This window comes from Phoxinus phoxinus, assembly GCF_949152265.1.
Source record: "Phoxinus phoxinus genome assembly, chromosome: 24".
NCBI classification, from domain to species: domain Eukaryota; kingdom Metazoa; phylum Chordata; class Actinopteri; order Cypriniformes; family Leuciscidae; genus Phoxinus; species Phoxinus phoxinus.
Genome location: NC_136899.1, coordinates 4,095,232 through 4,119,089, shown reverse-complemented (window position 1 = coordinate 4,119,089; position 23,858 = coordinate 4,095,232). Strand labels below are relative to the sequence as shown.

Below are 23,858 nucleotides of genomic sequence, written 5' to 3'. Positions count from 1 at the left end.
ACATAGACTGTTCGTGAAAGACAAACAAGCCTGACTCACTGTGTCATGTGACACCCGGTCACGTGACGTGATGCACAAATAAACTCAAACTCGGGTCAGAACAGCGGTATCTCCTCTTCACAGCGTCCAGATTTACGGTGATTTTTTGACTGGCCTCGTGAAAATACGGTACGGTAAGCTCTTTATACTTATGACATCTTGTTTTTTAATAAATCAAGTCTTTGTTTAGGGTTTATTCCGGCCGAGCTCACGCGCTTCCGTTGGAAACAGAAAGAAACAACGTTAACATTGCAACAACAGCAGTTTACAACGATGCGTTTTTAATGACTGATTTAGTGCGTCTCAAAGACCGGTTTTAAACCTATACTAACTTGTTAACTGATACAAATTGAAGCTTTGGTGGATATACACTTGATAGTTTTCATAAATTAAAAATAAATATGGTCAATTAGTGTAGCAGTTGTTGTTAACCGATGCCACTAAGTGATTAAAAAGTGATAATTTTTTTAAAGGGATAGTTTACCAAACCTGAACATGTTGTTTGCTGAACACAAAGTATATTTTGAAGAATACAGGTAACTAAACAGTTGATGGACCCCATTGACTTGAAAAACAAGTACTATGGAAGTCAGTGGGGCCCATCAACTGTTTGGTTAACTTACCTGTAGGCTATTCTTCGAAATATCTTTTGTGTTCAGCAAAATAACTTGTTTGTTTGGAACAACTTAAGTAACAGAATTTCCTTTTTGGGTGAACTATTCCTTTAAGACAGTGCTTGTATAATGTGATCAATGTTCTGAGATTATCTGATAATAATAAAAAAACATAGGATAAGATAAGCATAAGTTTGCAAACACTTTGTTCTCTGTGTCTTTGAAATCTATAGTCGAGTAAGTATCAGAGTAATGTACTCATGTATCCTGCAATTGTCGAATTGATTTTATATATATATATATATATATATATATATATATATATATATATATATATATGTGTGTGTATGTATGTGAAATGCAGTTTTATATGGGTCATACACCACAATAATGATTATAAACCCTACAACTAAATTTACAAAGAAATTGATATTTTTAGCTAAATCAATTCCTGTTGAAACCCCTGTGTGACAAAGTCTGTATGAAGGTGCTTGATTTACTTATGCATTTTTATGTTTTATGTTACAGCGCAAGAAAGTTGTTCATGGGTTTGCATTTGAACATTTGAAGAGTATTAGTTTTCGGGGTCAGCACAGTCACACACAATGGTGAGTGTTTTGTTGTAGTTTTCTTAATATTTCTTGTGGTCTAAAGCTCTATCATCACTGCTACTATAAATAAAATATGAAATTAAACTGAGCTTTTTCCATTTTAAAACAATACAGTCTTTTTTTAATAAGTCTAAAGTCTGCTGAAGCGATTTTACATCATCCAGACATGACCTGGTAATGTCATGAGACCGGCAGCAGTGTGTTTGTCATTGTTGTATTGCTCACTAAATGGACACATTGGGAAATGCACAAAAATTTTTTATTTCATAAAAACAAAATATGTGAAAAACTATTTTAGCTTCAGGTTGTTTGTCGGTCAACTTGTGAATAAATGATGGAAAAAAAAAATCACTTTCCCCTTAATTCATTCATCAATGATCCTTATGTATCAGAACTTTCATAATTAATATAGTGTCATAATAAAAGTGTAAACAGAATCAAATAATGTTTGGTTCATGGGCATTTGCTGTCTTTCAGGTGCGTGTGAGTGTCGTAGCGTTACTATGTGTGTGTCTGAACGTGTGTGTCGCTCTGATTTGTCCTGATGGAGGGATGTGTGAAGATGGAAACACCTGCTGTCAAACACCATCGGGAGGATATGGCTGTTGTCCGCTACCCAACGTAAGAGAGACTTTTAGTTAAATGAGTTTGTTTAAAAGTTTGAGGTTGGTAGGACATTTTTTTTTTATATGTAAATGTAATTTCTTATGCTTAACAAGGCTGTATTTATTTTGTCATAAATACAGTAAAAACAGTAATATTGTGAAATGTAATTTAAAATATTTTTTTCTGTTTGAATATATTTAAAATTTAAAGCAAATATGATTATTTGATTTAATACATAAAATTAGTTAAGTCCTATAATGGCAAAGTTTTCAGCAGCCCACCTTCTAACGTATCCTACTGTTCAAAAGATTTGTTAATGTTTATGAAAAGTCTTGACTTATGTTCACCAAAGTTGCATTTGAGTAAAAACAATTTAAAATGTAAAATAACAGATTTCTATTGTAATATATTTTTGTAATATATTTATAATACATTGTAATTTATTCCTGTGATCAAAGCTGAATTTTCAGCATCATTACTTCAGTGTCACATGATCCTTCAGAAATCATTATAATATGATGCTCAAAAAACACTTCTGATTATTATCAATGATGTAAACTGTTATGCTGCTTCATATTTTTGTGGAAACTGTGATACTTTGCTGACTAGAAAGTTTAAAAGAACAGAATAGCTAACAGAATTTTTTTAATAGAAATATTTTGTAACATAATAAATGTCTTAATGCATCATTTCTAAATAAAAGTATTTTATTTATTTTTAAAGCAAATATATTACTGAATCCAAACTTTTGAACAGAATAATTTACACTACTACTAAAGTGAATTTATTTTCATTATTTTAGTGTTTAAGACATTGTTAATGATTTACTTTGTTCCCTTTTGTTCCCTTGTTTAATGTGTGCTTTATTAAAAGGAAATTTCAGCCAAAAAAAGAACAGTGTCATCATGTTCTCGCCTTATGTTGTTGCAGTCTTGTGACTTTCTTTCTCAATACAAACGTCACTTTAAAACTTCTCTTTTGTGTTCCACGGTAGATAGAATTTTTTCTTTGTTAACTATTCCAACACCAGTTAACCCTTGTGCATTGTTCAAATTCCCATCCTTTCGTTATGTTCGTGGCTGAAAACAGCCACAACAGCACATAAGGGTTAAAGGGATGGTTTGGAGTAATTTCACCATGACCTCGAGCCAAACACCCCCTCAGAAGCTTTTTTCCCTTGGTCGAACATTATTAAAGTTAAAGCTTATTTAGAGATATCAGCCGATTGGCTTAGTGCAGACGCTAATGGATCCAAGGTTGTTTGTCGTAAATTACCCCACTAATAATGCCTGGAATGGTACCAAACTTCTACAGTAGTACAAATAGGTTCTTTACTCATAAAACGAGGCATTGGTTTGTAAGTACATCAGGAGTTTATTTAAATAACACTTGCCTGATGGCTCATGCTACCGCTAACCAAAATAAAAGTTTGTGTTTACATAATATATGTGTATAATCATTTTGTATATATAAATAATACACACACATGCATGTATATATGTGTTATTTATATATAAAATAGTTCTATTAATATATAATTTAAATTATATAAAAATATATATGCAGTATATAAATGCAAATATTTCTCAAATATATACATGCATGTGTGTGTTTATTTATATATACAAAATAATTATACACATATATTATGTAAACACAAACTTTTATTTTGGATGTGATTAATCGCGATTAATCGTTTACAGCCCTACCTGGACGTCAAGGTCACTTCCGTGATTTGGGATTTACGAGTACAGAACCTCTTTGGTACCATCCCGAGCATTATTAGTGGGGTAATTTACGAGATGCAACATTCGGATCCATTAGCGCCTGCACTAAGCCAATCGGCTGATATCTCTAAATAAGCTCTAACTTTAATAATGTTCGACCAAGGGAAAAAAAGCTTCTGAGGGGGTGTTTGGCTCGAGGTCATGGTGCAAAGGACCCTAGGTTGAAATTACTCCGAATCATCCCTTTGAACAATAAATACACATTAATTTCAAATGACTCTTGTTTGTATGTGTGTTTTCAGGCCGAGTGCTGCTCCGATCACTTGCATTGCTGTTACCAGGGCACTCTGTGTGACTTGGAACACTCCAAGTGTGTGAATAAGACACACGTTTTAAACTGGGTGGAAAGAGTCGCCACAAAGCAGGTAATGCACATACCTGCGTGCACAGCCACAAATTCAGATACGCCTTGAGTAAATACTCAGCATTGAAACTATCTCTCTTTTTTTATTTCTAGAAAGCTGTAGTTTGTCCAGATCAGGTGTCCGAGTGTCCCGATGAGACCACTTGTTGCCAGATGCCTGATGGGGGCTGGGGCTGCTGTCCTATGAAAAATGTATAGCACTTGTTTGATCATATTTATATTCTGGAATGTGGTTACATTATGGTAATGTTTACTTTGTCTTTCTTTCCCCATGTGTGTGTTTAGGCCGTGTGCTGTGAAGATAAGCAACACTGCTGTCCTGAAGGAACCAAATGTGACCTTGAGCATTCAATGTGTGTGAATGGACCCTATGGACACTCCCCCTTCTGGAGGAAATTCGCTGCTTCTCGTAGGAAACCATCAGAGAAAAAAGCAGGTATGACAGAGGGAAAAATGAATATATCATTTGGCATTTAATTGCATTATGCTTTTACTGGTATTATGTCAGCCATTATACAGGATCTTAAGATTTACACCACTGTTCAAAAGTTTTGGGTTGGTAAGATTTTTTTTTCAGTCTCTTCTGCTCCCTTAAGGCTGTATTTATTTGATAGCAATACAGTAAAAGAAGTAATATTATTGCAATGTTTTCCATTGTATTTAACTTTTTTTTTTAAATGTATTCCTGTGATCAAAGCATCATTACTCCAGTCTTCAGTGTCACATGATCCTTCAGAAATAATTCTAATATGCTGATTTTCTGCTCAAGAAACATTTATTATTATTATTATAGGATTTGCTGCTTAATATATTTTGTGAAAACCATGATACACATTTTCAGGATCATTTGAAGATAGAAAGTTAAAAAAGAACAGCATTTATTTGAAATCTTTTGTAACATTATACATGTCTCTAAGTGTGACTTTCGAAGAATTAATGCATCATTGCTAATTTACTTAATTATAAAAAATAAAATAACAATCATACTGACCCCAAACTTTTGAACGTTCATTTATTTATATTAGTCACTATTATAATCGCATATGACGTAACAAAATCCTTGCTGATATTGACAATGGATTTTTTTTTTTTTATAAAAATGAAAAGCTGGAATATTTTAAGATAATGTTTATCAAATACATTTTCATATTTACAATAACAACAACAACATTAAGTATTGCTTTTCTGCTGTTAGCAATGTGTGTTTTGAGGACAAATGGCTTTCATTATTTATTAATGCACTAAAAGTTCTTATTGCACATTGAGGACAAATAGCTTTCATGATTTTTGCTTTCATTATTTATTAATGTACTGTCATTTAAAGTTCTTATTGCACATGCACATTTTATGTCTTGTTCACTTGGGCATACAAAGGTATTATTTTAAGGAATTAGTAGAATATCATTAAGTTTGCTTGTCAGTTTCACACCTGTTTATGAGTGTTTTTATATTGTATTCCTGATATTGCAGTTGATCCGCCTGCAGACTTCAGTGATATCAGAGATGGTAAGACTAACTCTGGCACCTGCAGTTTTTATTTTATTTTATATATACTAGCACTATTTTATTTCTATTCATTATTCATCAAGTGTCTTTGTTGGAAATGACACCTCGGGCTTCTGTGTGTGTTTATGTGGGCAGTGATCTGTCCAGATAAGATTTCCACATGTCCAGAGGATACGACGTGCTGTGAAATGGAGACCGGCAGCTACGGATGCTGCCCGATGCCAAAGGTGCTTCATGTTTGTCCTAATGTATAATTAAATGTATTTTATGGTTACCCTGTGGTTTGCATGTATTTTACTCAACGTAAGCTTGAATTAACAAATGTAAATGTGTTTTACTGTAGGCTGTGTGTTGTTCTGATCATTACCACTGCTGCCCAGAGGGCACAACATGCGACCTTGTCCATAGTATGTGTTTGTCAGCCAATGGCGTCACGGAAATGGCCACTAAGATCCCAGCTGTCACTGCCCTGAAGCCTAGAGGTGAAATTTTATCTTTGTGCAATTACAAGTTTTTCAGTTTGTGTTTTTAGCTGAACCTCATTGCTCAAACTATTCTGGATTGTGAGTGTGGTGAAATGTAACATTTTGCTTACCGTACTTGGATCAATGTAGAATATGCATCAATCCATCTATTTCTCGCTCTTTCTGTCTTCAGAGGAACTAGTTCCCTGTAATGAAACCGTAGCGTGTGCTAGCAGAACCACCTGCTGTAAAACAGAAGAAAGCACCTGGGCCTGCTGTCCTTTACCAAAGGTATTCGGCACTGTGTGATTATGGCTTAGTAGTATCTTTTTAAAACCCAGCCCATAACAAAAGCTCATGAGATCAAATTTACAATTTGTATTGCTTCAAAATATTGCAACAAATAGTTTATGCGAATGCAGTCTATGATGTCTTCGTGTCTTCTGACCTCCAGGCAGTGTGTTGTGAGGACCATGCCCACTGCTGTCCAAAAGACACGGTGTGTAACCTCGCTGCGGCCAGCTGTGATGACCCTGCTGACCTTTCAGTGTCTGTACCCTGGGTGACAAAGGTGCCTACCTTTACAATAGCTCCATCCAATCAGAAATGTGACGAGACCTCATCGTGCCCGGATGATTCCACCTGCTGCAAACTCTTATCTGGAAAATGGGGGTGCTGCCCAATGCCACAAGTACTTTTCTCCCTTTCTAATTTTAAAATCTGGCGTGCGTGCGTGCGTGCGTGCCTGCGTGCGTGCGTGCGTGCGTGTGGGGGTGTGTGTGTTTGGGGGGGGTATAGTTATGTGCAAACTCTTATCTGGAAAATGGGGGTGCTGCCCAATGCCACAAGTACTTTTCTCCCTTTCTAATTTTAAAATCTGAAGATTATATATACGTGTGTGTGTATATAATGTATGTATTAGGGTGACACTCAATTGTTTTTTTCTATTTTTCATCCTTTCACCCTCCAAATGTGTTAGTAATGTAAAAAGGAAAAAGTTGACAAAATTTGGATGTATTCTAATGATTATTACTGGTAGCTCGGACAAAGTTTTACAATATGCAACATTTTCCGATACTATCATGTAATATTAACTTTTGACATCACAAATCAAAATATTGCAAAAAGTTGACTAAACAGTTACGTCAGGAATTAATAATCAACAGTTACGCACAATCAGTTGAACACAATGTCAAATAGTGACCAAAATGTCAGCAATTAATGTCTGCAGATGTGGATGTTGCGGCAGCAACCGCTTCCCTAACTGCTGTAAAGGTGGACTTGTTAGGATTTGGAAAGTCATGGCGGTGAACAAAATTTAAATAAAATGGCATTTTTTTTGCGATAAATGTACTACATATAATGCAACATTTGAGCTCATTGAAGCCCATAAAAGGAACAGAATAAGGGGGGGAAACCTTTAACATTTTTTGGGGAAAAAAAACATTTCCATTACATTGAGTGGCATCCTAATATGTATAACACTAATAATTAGAAGTCAAATCAACTAAAATATAAAATGCATACATTTATTTAAATTATAAACAGCATTTATTTAAATAAATATTTATTAATTTTACATTTATTAATTTACCTAAACTTCTAGGCAGTGTGTTGTGAGGACCATCTCCACTGTTGTCCCCACGATACTGTGTGTAATCTGGCCGCCAGCACTTGTGACAGTGCCAACGATCAGGGTCTCCGTTTTTCTGTGCCTTTGGTGAAGAAGATCGATGCGGTGACCCTGCCATCGCAGAACCAAAACTGTGACGAGACATCGCTGTGTCCAACAGGGACGACCTGCTGTAGACTAGCCTCAGGGGCATGGGCCTGCTGTCCTATGCCACAGGTAAACGCATTTAGCAACAAGGGTTTAGGCCTAAAGCTCTAAAGCACAGGTGTGCACACATGCTTGCACTTGTAATGACATATAATGCTGTGTAGGTTGGCTGCAGTGCTTACTATGTTGTGTTAATTATGACAGCATTGCATGCATGCATCCTTTACAGAGAATGCAATTCCATAATGCATGATGAATAAATGTACATATATGTACACTGAATATAAAGTATAGATTAAAAATATTTTTTTATAAAATGAATAGCATAACATGTCAATTAATTTAAATAAATCTTTTAACATTATATTTATTTGTAATAAATTTCACAGATTTAAACGTTAAATTGAAAGAAATATTTATGTGCTATTTGTTTTCATACTTATTTGAGTATTCTTACACCAAACTCTATTGGAATCAATTATGAGTTGTATTAAATTTCTGCCAATGTGGATGATTTAATATTGTAGGCCGTGTGCTGTGCCGATCAGGAGCACTGCTGTCCGCAGGGCCACAAGTGTGACTTGGCTCAAAAAACCTGTGTACGTCCTGGCCTTCCCAGCATGCCCTGGTTCAGGAAGGAGTCCGCACTGAGCGTGTCTGATGATAATACTCCAGAACCGGCAGATCCAGTGGACAGACACATGTGTGACACTCACACTAGCTGTCCAAGAGACAACACCTGCTGCCTTATGGGTAATCTCGGCAAGTGGGGCTGCTGTCCACTGCCTAAGGTTAGATATGCTATATTAATCCATTCACTTATTCACTATTTAATACAATGTAAATGCCACATGTGAGCTTTAAATGACCATAAATGAGTCAACTCAGCTACATACAAACTTCAATACAACATACAAACCAATTGCATTCTGTATATAATACTCTATTATGAATGTAGCGAAGGAATTAATTCTCACACGATATCATCTCCTCTTTTTAAGGCGGTGTGTTGTAAGGATGGAGATCACTGTTGCCCTAGCGGCTACATGTGTAATGAGAAGAAAACGTCCTGCATTAAAGCCCACCATGAGATCCCCTGGTACACAAAACAAGAGGCCAGGGTCACAAAGGGGTCAGAGGCGTTGCTTGGACTCAAAGATGTGAAGTGCGATTCAACGACGAGCTGTGCGTCTGGTTCTACCTGTTGTAAATTATCTACAGGGCAGTGGGGATGTTGTCCTCTGGTCAAGGTAAGTCTTTTTGGCCTGGTTTACACCTGGTATTAAAGGGATAGTTCACTTTAAAAAGAAAATTCTGTCATCATATACTCACCCTCAAGTTGTTTCAAACCTGTATGAATTTCTTTCTTCTGCTGAACACAAAGGAAGATATTTTGGAAAAATGTCAGTAACAAAACAGTTACCAGGTCCCATTGACTTCCATAGTATTTTTTTTTCCTACTATGGAAGTCAATGGGACCTTTATTGTAAAAAATCGGATTAAGTTACAAATCAGAATTGGGCATCAAGCCCTGCAGAGTAAACGAGGCCTAAGATGCGTTTTGCTCGATCCGATCACAAGTGGACGACTCTAAATACAGGTGTAAACGGGACTAAAACATTTTGAGATTTACCACTTTACACCACTTCCAGAGGTAGTCGTAAACGCATTCGACCGGATTGCTTTCGTAGTGTAAACGCTCATGCGGTCGAATGTGTTTGAACAGCCGCAAATGATCGCCTACTCGCCGCCTACTGACCTAATGTGAACACGTCATGGGAAGTGCGCCATCTGACAAAGTTTAAATGGTTTGACAAGCACTGTTCTCTCATCGTTCCTGATTTCTAACACTCACTCACACTCACACACACACACACTCACAGCGTTCGGCTGGTCTTGTGGCTGAGGGAGCAGAAATTAAAGCTGATGCTCTCCGTATGTTTTTCCATTGTGTTCATGTGTAAATTGCATGAGCTTATTTCATCCATTAGATCAAAAGATCTGAAAACACACATTTATCCACCCATAGACTCTCCCCTTGAAGAAATCGGGATATAAGTGGTTAAAAGTGGACAAAATAGACTATTTAAACACAGGTGTAAACTGGAATGTGTCTCACTCGTCTACTTGTGATCCGATCGACAAAAACGCATCTTCCGCGGTCTTTCTAGTATCCCTGCATATGTCATGCAAAAGTTAAATAGCTTTACATGTTTATTATAATAATTGACTTTATGGATTAAAACGCCTTTATTCTTTTATAGTTTGAGACCTTTAGTTTATTTTTACACTTGTTGCAATGCTGTAAGTGTTTTGAGGATGTTTTTCCATCTGAGTTTGAGTACTCAGAGCACCACCGGGTTAGTTTTCATGTGTTTTGCATTAATTTGATGTTCTTGATGCAGGTGTGTTTGTGTGCTCTTCCCTGATTGGCTGTATTGTCTCTGCAGGCTGTGTGCTGTGGGGACCATGAGCACTGCTGCCCACAGGGCTACACCTGCAACCTCGAGTTTGGAACCTGCGTTAAACCGTCCAGCGTGCGCAGTGTTCCTCTGACACGATTGCAAACACACACCGACGCACATTTAGAAGAGGAGGTGTTGTGTGACGAATCGACGCGCTGCTCAAAGACACAGACCTGCTGTAGACTATCAGACTCCACATGGGCTTGCTGTCCATATAAAGAGGTATGAAATCCAATGATGTCTGATATTATTAGTGCTGCTTGCTAAAGGAAGCGTCACTATCAGTTACTTTTATATATTTTTGTTTACTGAAATGTTTATTTATCAATTTACTGTTTTTATTTGTATTTCAATGATTTTTAAAATTTTATGTTGACTGAAATTCCATTTATTTATTGTTATTTGTTAATTTTGCATTTATTTTGTTTGACATTTATTTGTTGTTTATTTATTTTACTGAGATTTGTTTTATTAATGTAATTTATTGTCTTTCCCGAATTTTATTTTTGTATTTATTTATTTATTTGAAAATGTATCTTTTTATTGTTTACTGCAATTTGTTTATTGTTGGTTTTATTTAATTATTTTTGTCTTTACTAAACCAAATTTGGTAAAGATAACAATAATTTAATAAAACAACTAAAAAAATGACAGTAAACAATAATAAAAAAATAAAAATAAAAATATATATATATATATATTAAAACTCAAATTAATACTGAAATAAAATTTGGGAAAGCAAATAAATTACTTTTCTCTTTTTTTATACAAATTTCAGTAAAAACAACAAATAACCAAATTAATAAATTAAATTATTTAATTATGTATTGTTTTCCAAAATTGATATGTTTATTTGTTTTTATTGGTTAATTTATTTATATTGTGGGGGTGGTTGAGGAGAGATTCCCTGATTTGATTGTAAAGCGCTTTGGGTGTAAAGTTGTACATATGAAAGCGCTATAAATACCTCATTCATATTTTAATCAGTTATTTATATACATATATAATTGCTAGTTTTTTGCATGTATTTGTTGTTTTTGATTATTATTTGTTTGTTTGAAATGTATTTGTTTTCATTCATTTGGTCATTTTTTTATTTGTTTACTGAAATTTGCATGCATGCATAAAGTAAAATCAGTACTACTGATAGCTATCTTCACTAAAGTATGCAAACATTTGACAGACGTTTCTCTCTCTTTTTGTAGGCAGTGTGCTGTGAAGACATGAAGCACTGTTGCCCTATTGGATACAAATGTGACTCGGAAGTGCAAAGTTGCACTAAAGCATCCACAGCCACGTGGTGGGATAATTCTCTTTAAGTGGAAAAAACATACACACACACACACACACTCTCAAGTACTCGCACATGTTGCATAAAGCATTGCTTTCTAAGATGCCCTCTTTAGACAAGGGACTATGCATCATGGTGTTTCTTTAATATTTAGTTTTTACCAGAATAAAAACATACCAAGTCTTATGCTTAAGCAGGATACACAGAGGATGCACTTTGATTTAAATCAATTTGTTAAGGGAAACTGACAACAAAACCAATGCACATTTTTATTATTTCACTTTCAAGCCTCAAGTTCTACACATTTCCCAGTTCCTTAAGATATCAGAGTGGCTATAGAAGTGATTTTACAAGACGTTAGAAATAATTAGTGGCATATAAGCCAAGTAAATGATAACTGAAGTCAATTGTGTGTTGTTTGGGGATGATTTAAATTGTATTGCTGATTACCACACAATCTAAGAACAGATATGATCGTGAGAAAAGTTACTGAGAATCTAAACTGAATGTATCGGCGCGGCAGTGAACTAAACCTAAAACTACAGTCCAATGCATCAGATCAACCACAAAAGAAACCTCAGTGATTTTAATCTGTAAAATGTGTTCCAGAATCATAACTGCAATTGGGCCGTGATAAGAGCGGGTGTCGCCAAGCATTTAATCCTATATTTTACTTCGAGGCTGTTACATGCTAGGATTAGCTTGCAAGGAGAATTATCAGCTTTTCCCAGTGTAGGTTTCATTTAAAATGTTCCAAGTTGTCTGTGTGGATTTTTTTTTTTTTTTAGTTTTACAAATGCTTGAAATTGTTTAATCAAATGCAAGTGTCATTCACAACATTCACTATAGCTAATTGTGATTGTTTTGGTCTTTTTTTTTTTACATTTACCGAAGGGTCAAATCAATTTGCTTACTGATTATACCTGTGATACAATGAGGTTGATTTGTTTTTTGAGATTGTTCTTTCTTTTCTCGCCGTTATTTGTTGCAGTGGATTTGATTTTGGTTAATTATACCAGAAAAAACACTGAAATTAAATACTTTTAAAATAGATTGCGTGTTGACTCATTCATGTCTCATCAGACTTGTTATGATAAACTCTGTCTTGTTTCCATGGTGCATGTTGGCAGATCCATCTCGGGAATGTGATTGAATTTTTACCGGTATTGGAATAGGCATGTAAATGCCTTTAACCAATCAGAGAGGCTGACACAGTTATTCCAAATAGCTGTTGCTTGATGGACTCATGTTTCACAGCTTGCGTTCTGCGTGTGTGTGTGTGAGGTCTCACTCAGACCGGCGTAAACACTGTTACCATTCAGTTGAAAACAATATTCATCGGTCAAGTGTGTTTGACGAAGGAAGAAAACTAAGTTTGCTGATTTCCAGAACCCTGTCCTGGCTGATTCTTCTGGTATGTTGACATTTTGTGTGTGTCACAGCTAGAGAACTTGCACAACACCTGACCGGAACAACTTTAGTATACTGGTGTGTAAGCTGAATTAAAGCAAGTGAGTTTGTAAAAATAGATCACCGCTAAATCAAAATGCATGTGCTGGACCATTCAAAAGTTTGGAGTTGGTAAGATATATTCCTTTAATGACTCATGCTCACCAAGGCTGCATTATTTAATTAAAAACATGTATTGTGATTGAAGTATTACAATTCAAAATAACTGTTTTTATTGTAGTATATTTTAAAATGTAATTTATTCATGTTATGCAAAGCTGAATTTCCAGCATCATTATTCCAGTCTTCTGTGTCACATGATCCTTCAGAAATCATTCTAATATGCATGACAAAAACATTTCTGATTGTTAAAAACAGTTCATATTTTTCATGCAATTTTTCTTTCAAGATTCTTTGATTTAATATAAACTTTAAATATACTAATATTTTTTAATGTGATCTTGCTTAAGTCTGAAAATAATTTAACTCATCCTAAACGTTTAAACAGTCGTGTCTCTTGTAATTTTAGTATTCTCCTGGTTATGTGTGTTAATTATGGAGCTGATATGTGTGAATGCTGTACGTAATGAAGGCATTCTGCGCATGTGTGATAATATTGAGGTATCGAATGAACTAAATCACTGGATGAAAGTTTGACTGTGCAGCAAACACTAATGGAAATAAGGAATTCAATGGAGATGGTAAAGAGACTGACATAAATTGCAAGAATGTTGATAAATGATCCGGTGTGAGAAAGTGTGAAAGGGAGAGACTGGGACAGCTGAAGGGAAGCGAGAGACTTCAAACGTGCCAAAATGTCAATGCTATTAATACACCTCAGCAACTGCTCTCCAATGAACACTCGCTCTGAGAGAGTGTTTGTATCAGGAAGTGTGAAGAAAGTGATGGTAAAAACTGCCCCAGGGCAGTTATCTTACTTTATCTTTTGCATTTTTTTTTTTTTAGTTGAGGCGACAGAGGAATGGCCATACCGAGCATGTCTCGCTCCAGCAAGCTTACAGAAGTGTCTACACTGCTTTATCTGGATGAAGGGACCTCGACGTCAGGCACAGAGTGTGGAGAGGAGTCTGATGTTCAGCCAAGAGCTTTAAAGGAGCCTCAGACAGTGTGTGAAGAAGACACTAGGATATCAGACATCATGCCGAAGGGTGAGAGAGGACTGTCACTTTAAAGGTCAATGGGTTCAAGAGCGGATGTCAACCATTTTTTAGACAGAACGGGATCTTATATTCTTAGAAATAAACTTTCTTCCAAGAACCATCAAGTAGCCTAGTGTTGTTGTACTCGAGTACCGGTCTTGTCTCGGTCTCGACCGCATTTGTAGCTACTCGTTGCCTCAGAGACTGAGGGTACATTTCCACAGACGACAACGTTGTCAAAACGACCCTCTTACACAGAGTTTCTTCCAGTGTTCTTGCAAATATACAGTACAAATAATTTGTAATTTAATTTTTAATTTTAAATAAAATATTATTTTCAGTGTTATTTTAGTATAATTTATGTACTATTTTAGTATTTAATAATAGTTAGAATTTTATTTGAAGTTTTATTAATTTACTCATGTACTTTTGTCATTTTATATTAGTTTTTAATTCTTGTAAGTATTTCTATTTCGCTTGAATATATTTTATTCCAATTTTAGTTGTATTCATTTTACTACTTAAACTTATTTAATTTCAGCAAGTTGTCGAAACAAAATTTCATTTAAGTTTTTCTTCTAAAATTTCAGAAGTTAGAAAATTCAGTAAATGAGAATGATTTAGTTTTTGTTTTTATGAGATGGTTCACTTTAGAGTAGGGCTGCATAACGATTAATCGCAACTAATCGTTTGCAGAATAAAAGTTTTTGTTTACATATATGTGTGTGTACTGTGTATAATAATTATGTGTATATAAATACACAAACATGCATGTATAAATTTAAGAAAAAAAATCTATTTATATATTAAGTATTTATAATTATATATAATATAAATTATATTTAAATATAAAAATGTATATAAACATGTAAATATTTTTTTTAATATATACATGCATGTGTGTGCATTTATAAATACATACGTATTTTACACAGTACACACACATATATGTAAACAAAAACTTTTATTCTGCAAACGATTAGTTGTGATTAATCGTTATGCAGCCCTACTTTAGAGGTTGACTTGGGTGGGAAGTTGTTTTTCATCATATGTTTTAAGTGATGTTTACATGCATTTACAGGAGAGGAATATCAAATGTCTAGCTTTACAAGTACAGAAGACGACAATATCCAGTCGTGCATCAGCAACAACAGGTTTGCACAATATGACGTCCAATTAAATTACGGGTTTATGGTTCCATTTATTGATTTAACTCGGATGTTTTCTGTGGTCATTCAAAGGTCAGATGACTCAAGTGAGAGAGAGGAGAAAGCTACATCCCGCTGCTTCAGGAAACGCCACAGGAAACACAGAACAGAGATTGAAGACATGAAGAAAAGAAGGGAAACATGTAGAAAAGGCAGAATGAGAAGAAATGATCCTGTCGATTGTGACCACGGGAGCTTCTCAACACCGGAGCGTTTATCCCAAACTCGGCAGATCTCTCAAACTCCAGATTTCCGTGTGTGGGAATGTCCTCAGGATGTAGGTGTTTCCCGTTTACGTCTTCACAGGCTGGAAGTTGACTCACCTTCAACCATTGAGTCTCTCAGCTCGATATCTGGCGGTGTTGAACCAAACTTTGACTCAAAGTTTGAGTTTATTTACGCTGAGAGCATCAAGGGATGCGACTCTTCTTGTTACACTACTCCAGTTGACTGTAATACTCCCAATACCCTTGTCAAAACTGATAAATGCAATGAGCAAGACCCTGTATCTGTCTGGAAATGCTTCGACGAAGACATGGATTGTGATTTGTACGTCTCGAGTAACGTGGCTGATTGCAGTATGGAAGCTACAGCAGGTTCTGGATACACTTTCAGGTTGAAAGCTGATCGGTTTGGGTCTTTCATAGATAATTTTGACTTTAATTCGACTTGTATTTACACGGACTGGGACAGGAGAGCCGACAGCACAGAAACCGACCACCGTTACAGTCTAATCGAGGTGGAGTGGGGTTCAGCTTCATCTAGATTGAGCTACAGCTCTGAGAGTTCATGCCACACCACAGACTGTAACACGGACATACAAACAAGCAGCTCAGATTCAGACAGCTGTGGTTTAGAGGGCCTTGGTGACATAAGATTCCCAGACGGATGCCCGGAAGTGTTTTTGCCAGGTTGTTTTGATGCTCTAGGTGCTTTTAAAGACATCTACAGCGACACCGAGAGCAATTCAGAGTCCATTTCAAGGTTTTGCTCTAAACTGGAAGCAGGTGAACTGTGGGGCGTTGTGACTCTAACGGACCGTTGGCATTTCTCTGAATTTTTCGGTAAAATGGTTAAAGAAGTAACACAGGAGAAAGACACAGAGAAAGTGAATGTAAACGAGGGGTTTCTGTTTCACCCTAAGCAGGTGTGTGACCAAAGACATAAACGCAGCTTCACAATAGACATGATACAAATGTGAATATTTATGTACAAAAAGTGTGCAAAATAATAACGTATTGCCTGATATTGGATATTTAATTGTCCATTCTCATTTAGATAACCATTCCCATATAAAACTCACTTGTAAATTATAATTTACAGATATTTTTTTAATATATTTCAAACTATACAAGAAATATATTTCTGTGCTGTCAAATCAATTTATCGCAATTAATCGCATCTAACAAAAAAGTTTATTTATATAATATATGTGTGTATATATGTATATACACACATATAAACACACACATATATAAACACAAACTTTTATGTTAGATAATTAATTGCAATAAATGTATTTGATTTTATATATATATATATATATACATTTACAGACAAATTTACTTGTTTATATATATATACAAACTTTTGTTAGATGCAATTAATCGATTTTACAGCCCTAATATATTGCTAATATACATTTTAAAATATATTTATATAAATATATTTTCAATAAGTTTTAGTTATATTTCCTCACATTTTGGGGCAATTTTTTATTTATTGTCAATCTAAATATATTTTTGTCCAAAATATATTGAAACAAAAAAACATTTTGCATTTACTCAGTGTATTTTAGGACTGGAATTTTTTTTTTGTAGTAAATTTTGTACATACAACATATATTTAGCAAATATTTGAAATATATATTTTAAAGAATTGTAATATCGGCCATTTATTGATTATCGGTTATAATGTGAATATTTTATTATTATTTCCTCCCACATTCTATGACCCAATTTTAGCAATTTTAAAACAATTCTGATCATTTTGGTAAATCAGATAAACTTTTTATTCATACAGTACATTTCATTAATTATATATTTCAATTACAACTCATACAGTTATTTACAGCAGTTTTCATGATGATCGTTATTTCTTAGTTCCTCCAGGTGAAAAACTCAGAATATCGAGAGGGTCGTGAATACTCACTTCTCCGCCACATTCAAAACGGGTCTTATGGAGACGTCTTCAGCATTCGGGACAAACAAACAGGATTCACATGTGCCGCCAAGAGGGTGAATATCATTCCTGCCTCATATTTTAAAATACAATCTTAAAGGTTCTTTATTAGCATTGATGGTTCCATGAAGAACCTTAAACATCCATAGAACCTTTGTTTACCACAAAAGATTGTTTTGAATTTTCCAAGAAAAATTGTTCTTTTTAGAACTGTTCACTGGAAGGTTCTTTTGGGAACCAAATATGTTTTTTCAATGGCATTTCTGTGAAAATCCCCTTTGGAACCTTTATTTTTAAGAGTTTAAGCCTAAATATCTCTGAACATTCTTGATTGCATGCTCTATTTTTGGACCGAGTTGTTTTTTAATTGCATGAACCATTTCCTGTGACACTCTGTGATTTGTTTCCTTACTGATCCAATGCATTGCTCTCTTGTGAAGATTCCCCTTTGTAGTTTTAGGTGGGAGGAAGTAGAAACATGGAGCAGGATGGAGTCTCCTCGTGTCCTCCAGCTGTATGGAGCCGTGAGAGAAGGACCCAATGTGATTCTCTTCATGGACCTGAAAAGAGGTGAGCACTTTAAACAGTGGAAGCCTCTAAAAAGCAAGTCAAGTCACATTTGAGACTCATAAATCTATATAAATGATCTATATAAATATAAATAAATGCAGGCTGAATTATCTCTCTCTCTCTCTCTCTCTCTCTCTCTCTCTAGGTTCTTTAGCTCAGCTGCTGAGAGTGAGGGGTCGTCTCTCTGAAGAACTGGCTCTGTATTATCATGCTCAGGTTCTGCAGGCTCTCGAACACCTGCACAGCAGACGCGTCGTACACCTTGATGTGAAAGGTTTGTGTCATGTTTATGGATTTTCAGTAAAAAGAAATCACAGATTGGTGCTCTGATTCATTCATGTTTGTAGTTGACAACGTGTTGCTGTCTGAGGATGGCAGACGGTGTTTTCTGTGTGATTTCGGGCTCTCTGAAACACTCAATCAGGGCGGATACAGCATGAAAACCTTCAGAGGTGACTACACACACACACACACACACACACACACACACACACACGTGCATGCATCCATGCCTACTGATAAAGAATAATAGATACAGTGTGTTTGGTGTGTGCAGGAAACATCTTGCGTGGCACTGAGTCTCACATGCCTCCAGAGGTGGCGAGGGGCGACCCTCGCTCTGCTAAAGCTGACGTCTGGAGCAGCTGCTGTATGTTACTGCACATGCTCAGTGGACATCAGCCCTGGACACGATACCATCCGCATCCACTCTATCTGAAGGTGAAGTGAGCATGCAGTGTGTGTGTGTGTGTGTGTGTGTGTGTGTGTGTGTGCAAATGCATTTTCTACATTTTAGAATAATAGTACAGTCAACAAAACAAAAACATAACATATTTACTTATTATTTACATACATATTATTTATTAACATTATATTAACACGTGAAAATATGCATATATATATATAAAATATATTTTATGTGTATATATATATATGTATATATAAAATACATTTTATGTATATATATATTTACACAAAGGCACAAACCTAATTTCACACATTTAAGCATAAGATTTGGATCCAAATATGTATAAGGTTAAAAACAAACAAATATTTGAACTAAAATTCTGTCCAAATTTGTATATATATTGTATGTACAGGTATATATTTTCAGATATTTTTATGTTATATTTAAAACTAACATATTTAAAAATATGTTTACAAATATATATTTTGGCACGAAAACAAATTTCAATTTGAAAAATACAACATATATTTAGCATTTATGTGAAATATATTTTGGCCAAAAATATATATAAAAAATGTAATGTATTTAATTAAATAAATAAAAATCTGTTATTTATTTAATGTATTTAATAAAAAAATCTGTTATTTATTTATTTGACTATTGATTGTATTCATAACATAACAATTTTATTATCAGTGTATTCACAGTTTTAACCAAATTTCTAATTCACACATTCAAGCATAAGATTTAGATATTTTTATGATTGTGATAAACATAAATTCAGTCAAAACTCAAATTGACTAGTGCAATATATACATGAGTAATGTCTGTGTAACTGTATTGAAATGCGCTATGATCATCAGATCGTCAGTGAGCCGCCTCCTTTATGTGAGATTCCACCTGACTGTGACCCCCTGACCTGTGATGTCATCAGAGGGGGACTGGTCAAGGAGCCGGGAGAGAGACACTCCGCATCCCAACTGCTGCACAAAACTGTTAAAGCACTCAGAACAGGTTCATAATGTTTTATGGTGATGAAATATGTATAATATAAATATGTCATGTCAACCTACTAACGTGCACTACTGTTCAAAATATTGGGGTTGGTAAGATTTTTTAAATGTTTATGAAAGAAGTCTCTTCTGTTCACCAAGGCTGCATTTATTTGATGAAAAATACAGTAATAACAATAATACTGTGGATATTATTTCAATTTAAAATAACTTTTTTATTTGAATATACCTTATGTAATTTATTCCTGTGATCAAAGCTGAATTTTCAGCATCATTTCTCCAGTCTTCAGTGTCACATGATCCTTCAGAAATCATTCTAATATCCTGATTTAGTACTAAAGAAACATTTCTTATTATCAATGTTGAAAACAGTTATTCTTATAAATATACTTAATATTTTTGAGGAAACTGTGATTTTTTGTTTTTGTTTGCAGGATTATTTTATGAATAGAAAGTTCAAAAGAACAGGACTAATTTGATATAGAGATCATTTGTAACATTATAAATGTCTTTACTGTCACTTTTGATCAATTTAATGTGTCCTTGCTGAATAAAAGTATTAATTTATTACCATCTTACCAACACCAAACTTAGAGAACAGTAGCACATTAAGCCCTTTATTTTCTGCACGTTTAGTATGTGGGATCTCTGGGCCTGGAGCATCAGCCGAACAACATTCAGCCCCCCCATTCGAAGACTGTCTGAATGCCAGCTTGCACGAGTCTTCTGTCCCATCCATCCCGAAAACTCCTGAATCAACCATGACAACAAGGCCTCCTAGCTTCCCAGAAGACCTCTCAGCACCCACAATCCACTGGGTGAGCACATGGAGACAGACGGCACAAAACGAGGATGATTCTGACTCGGAGGACAGCCGGTGGGATGAGGATGCAGAAATAAAAAAACTAACAAGAGACGAGACGAGCAGCTGGATGGACAGATACTGGGGGGAGGGGGAAAATAATGAGGAACAAAACTATTCAGACAGAGAAGTTGAGTCTGATGAAGAGATTTGTGATAAAGATGCATCACAGATCAACGGAAATCTGACAGAGAATCAAGCAGATCCTGAAGAAAGCAAAACTGATCATTTCATGGAAAAGAGAGCTGTAATTGGAGGATGTGGAGAATATGACAGAAGTCTTTTAGAGGAATCGGAGAGCTGGGATGGAGAGGTCCGAAGCTTTGTGGATGATGAAGAGGTGGAGAGTGATTTGGAGAGTCTTCGAGATCTAGGAAGCGATTGGGCACAAGAGTGGGAACCGCTTCTACAGCTCCAGACACTTTATCGGCCGAAAGAAGCTCAACTGCTTAGCGAAGACAGCTACTCCGAGTCTGAAGAAGAGTCGGTCATGCTGAGGAAGAGTGGTGAGTGCTGGTTGTGTGTGAGCTTGATTCGATTCATTGTTTCCATACATACTTTTATGGAGTCAATTCTATACTATTATAAAACTTTTGTTTCAGTTGTTCGCCTTTCAAAGGGACAGTTCACACAAAAATGACATTTCTGTCATCCTTTACTCACCCTCATGTTTATCAAAACCTGTATGAGTTTCTTATTTGGAACAAAAAAGAGGTTTAAAGCTGCTTTTCTTAGCTGTACAATGAAAGTGAATATGAACAGGGGCTGTCAAGCTCCAAAAATGATCAAATGTAGTAGTGCAAATGACTTTTGCACTACAGGTGAAACTCGAAAAACTAGAACATGGTGCAAAAGTTCATTATTTCAGTAATTCTACTTAAAAGGTGAAACTAATATATAGACTCATTACATGCAAAGTGAGATATTTCAAGCCTTTATTTGTTATAATTTTGATGATTATGGCTTACAGCTTTCTCTCAGCAACAAAATTTGAATATTGTGAAAAGGTTTTCATAAGCTGTAAGCCATAATCATCAAAATTATAACAAATAATGGCTTGAAATATCTCACTTTGCATGTAATGAGTCTATATAATATATTAGTTTCACCTTTTAAGTTGAATTACTGAAATAAATGAACTTTTGCACCATATTCTAATTTTTCGAGTTTCACATGTACATTTTAAAAGCCCATTCACAGGTCAATCAACTGTAATGATAAAGATACAGTATTAAAAATCTTTCTAAATGTAAAAGAATTGAGTACACACCACAACTATAACAATAACAACATGGAACGATATCGTTGGAATCACTTTCAGAACGATTTTACAGCTGATGAAGATAAAAACATTGACAGCCAATCAGAATCCATCCTGCTTTCAAGCGCTTGAGCATTTAAAGCTGCTGCGCACTCTAAGAATTAACAGAAAAGTTATCGTTATATAGCTATCTTTATAGTTAACGTTCTTGGTTTGAAAGTCGCAATGAAACAAAAGTAGTGAGTGTCAGATCTTTAATTCCGTATTATGAGTGAAATGGATTATTGAAAAAGAGAAAAATTGCAGGACGGGTCTTGGTTCTTTGCATTAGTTGTTGATTAGATTTTGAGATATGTGTGTGTCACTCAAAATGAATGCAAGCTTGTGGTCAATTGTGGAGGGGTTTAAGCAGACTAAATGATTGTGATTGAAAAATAAAATTAAAATTTCCAGGTCATGCAATAAGTTTCTAGCCGTTTCTTTGTTATTGTTTTTGATATTTACTAGTCATTTCTGAGTAAAAAATTATTGTTTTTTCAGTATACCAATATGATTTTAAGGATAAGGAGAAGAGTAGGTTTGGGGTTAGTTCCTTGAATAGGTTCTTTCTTTTCATCTGATTCCCAAGATTTTGCTTGTGTTTTACATACACCTTTGCAGTGTATCTGTGTCTCAAACACAGTGCATCAAACAACATGTAGCACAAATGTTCTGATTCAAAGTGAATCTCAAGCACTTTCTATGCAATGTTGATGAGTTCTCTTTTGTTCTCCACAGAACAAAAAAGCCCAAGTTTACCTGATTCTCATGGACTGCAACCTCTCATCTGCACCAGCCACTGTGACTCTGAGCAAGATCTTAGTGAGGAGGTAAACGTTGCAGACATAATAATGTGTTTCATGAAGGTTACAGTGCCAGAACATCAAATGAACCCCATGTTCTTGCTTTAAAGGACTCTGATGATTTTAGCTCAGGGGTTTTCTCCTCCTGCAGCACCGCAGATTATCAAAGCTTCAATGTGGATTGGTCGGTGTCAACCGATCAGACGCCTTCTTGCTTCTTTGAAGGTAAGATTCATCAGTATAGTGCATTTTTAGGTACTTGTGTATGTCATGTTAGTGTGTATTGATTTGTGCGTGTGCAGGTCTTGGCGTGGATATATGGGTGGAAGACGTAAATGGAGAAAGTTTAAAGATCAGAGAGAGGCCACAAGTGAAAATCGGACACATTGCTGTGGGCATCAGTGAGCAGGTAAGATTGTGGTGTAATGTATGTATTTAAGATTCTATCACAAGTTGTCTTTTTGTAATATTTATCATGTTTTTATGAGCAATTTGTTTTTGTTTATTGATCAAACTGAGCATTAATCTGCATTTATCTTTGTCACAGATATCTCTGAGGACCTTTAGTTTGGCCACCCTGGATGGGCGGCTGGTGTCTCAGGACACAGAAGTGTGTGTATCGGGCATGTGGCTGCAGTGTGTCCCTGCTCCTGACGGCAGTCCCAGCTGGGATTGGAGGGTCAGAGATGGAAAATTAGAGATGCAAGAATATGATGAACATTCAGACACCTGCTCAACATTGGCACTCTAGCTAAAGTGACCACTACAAACAAACAAACAGAACTGGACTGGACTTGTATACATCTCATTCTTTTCATTTGTAGCATTATGATGCTGACTTTATTTGTCACTCGTGCATTTGTGTATTAACTTGTGTTGGGTTGAATTCAATCCTAGTGTGTCACATGATACAATTATTTTGGCACAACTGTACAGGTACATTGTAAATTTGTTTTATGTATAGTTATTGTTATGAAGACTTAACTATGTTATAGAGAATATTAAAATATACACAAACACACCGTTTAAGAAAATACTCAATACCTTTATATAAAATACATATATTTTGTGCATGAAAATAAACGCTATTGTAGTGC

The 23,858-nt window shown here is 35.3% G+C and overlaps 2 protein-coding genes across 4 annotated transcripts; both read left to right on the top strand.

The window, feature by feature from the left end:
* Positions 1-45: 45 nt before the first annotated feature.
* grnb (granulin b) lies at positions 46-12,578 on the top strand. 2 transcript variants are annotated; one of them, XM_079601489.1, is made up of 16 exons: positions 46-168; positions 1,182-1,261; positions 1,742-1,885; positions 3,900-4,022; positions 4,115-4,213; positions 4,307-4,457; positions 5,492-5,527; positions 5,663-5,754; positions 5,871-6,009; positions 6,185-6,282; positions 6,446-6,682; positions 7,598-7,840; positions 8,299-8,562; positions 8,773-9,021; positions 10,222-10,458; positions 11,442-12,578. In XM_079601489.1, the coding sequence occupies exons 2-16, from the start codon at positions 1,259-1,261 to the stop codon at positions 11,553-11,555; spliced, it is 2,229 nt and encodes a 742-aa protein (XP_079457615.1). In that variant the 5' UTR covers positions 46-168; positions 1,182-1,258; the 3' UTR covers positions 11,556-12,578. The 2 variants fall into 2 exon arrangements, with proteins under 2 accessions (XP_079457615.1, XP_079457616.1); XM_079601490.1 differs by having other exon boundaries at positions 55-173.
* Positions 12,579-12,783: 205 nt separating this feature from the next.
* On the top strand, positions 12,784-23,788 carry map3k14b (mitogen-activated protein kinase kinase kinase 14b). 2 transcript variants are annotated; one of them, XM_079601121.1, is made up of 15 exons: positions 12,784-12,941; positions 13,943-14,145; positions 15,218-15,290; positions 15,378-16,491; positions 17,447-17,581; positions 17,966-18,095; positions 18,241-18,369; positions 18,443-18,547; positions 18,652-18,815; positions 19,647-19,797; positions 20,433-21,164; positions 22,697-22,788; positions 22,872-22,986; positions 23,064-23,170; positions 23,309-23,788. In XM_079601121.1, exons 2-15 carry the CDS (start codon positions 13,959-13,961, stop codon positions 23,510-23,512), a joined length of 3,438 nt encoding a protein of 1,145 aa, XP_079457247.1. In that variant the 5' UTR covers positions 12,784-12,941; positions 13,943-13,958; the 3' UTR covers positions 23,513-23,788. The 2 variants fall into 2 exon arrangements, with proteins under 2 accessions (XP_079457247.1, XP_079457248.1); XM_079601122.1 differs by lacking the exon at positions 12,784-12,941 and adding an exon at positions 13,571-13,677.
* The last annotated feature ends 70 nt before the right edge of the window (positions 23,789-23,858 follow it).

Coding starts and splice junctions, on each gene's coding strand:
- map3k14b (XM_079601121.1), top strand. CDS start 13,959: ATGGCCATACCGAGCATGTCTCGCTCCAGCAAGCTTACAGAAGTGTCT. Junction 16,492..17,446: donor TTCTGTTTCACCCTAAGCAG/GTGTGTGACCAA, acceptor GTTATTTCTTAG/TTCCTCCAGGTGAAAAACTC. Junction 18,548..18,651: donor CAGCATGAAAACCTTCAGAG/GTGACTACACAC, acceptor TGGTGTGTGCAG/GAAACATCTTGCGTGGCACT.
- grnb (XM_079601489.1), top strand. Junction 4,214..4,306: donor GCTGCTGTCCTATGAAAAAT/GTATAGCACTTG, acceptor GTGTGTGTTTAG/GCCGTGTGCTGTGAAGATAA. Junction 5,755..5,870: donor GATGCTGCCCGATGCCAAAG/GTGCTTCATGTT, acceptor GTTTTACTGTAG/GCTGTGTGTTGTTCTGATCA.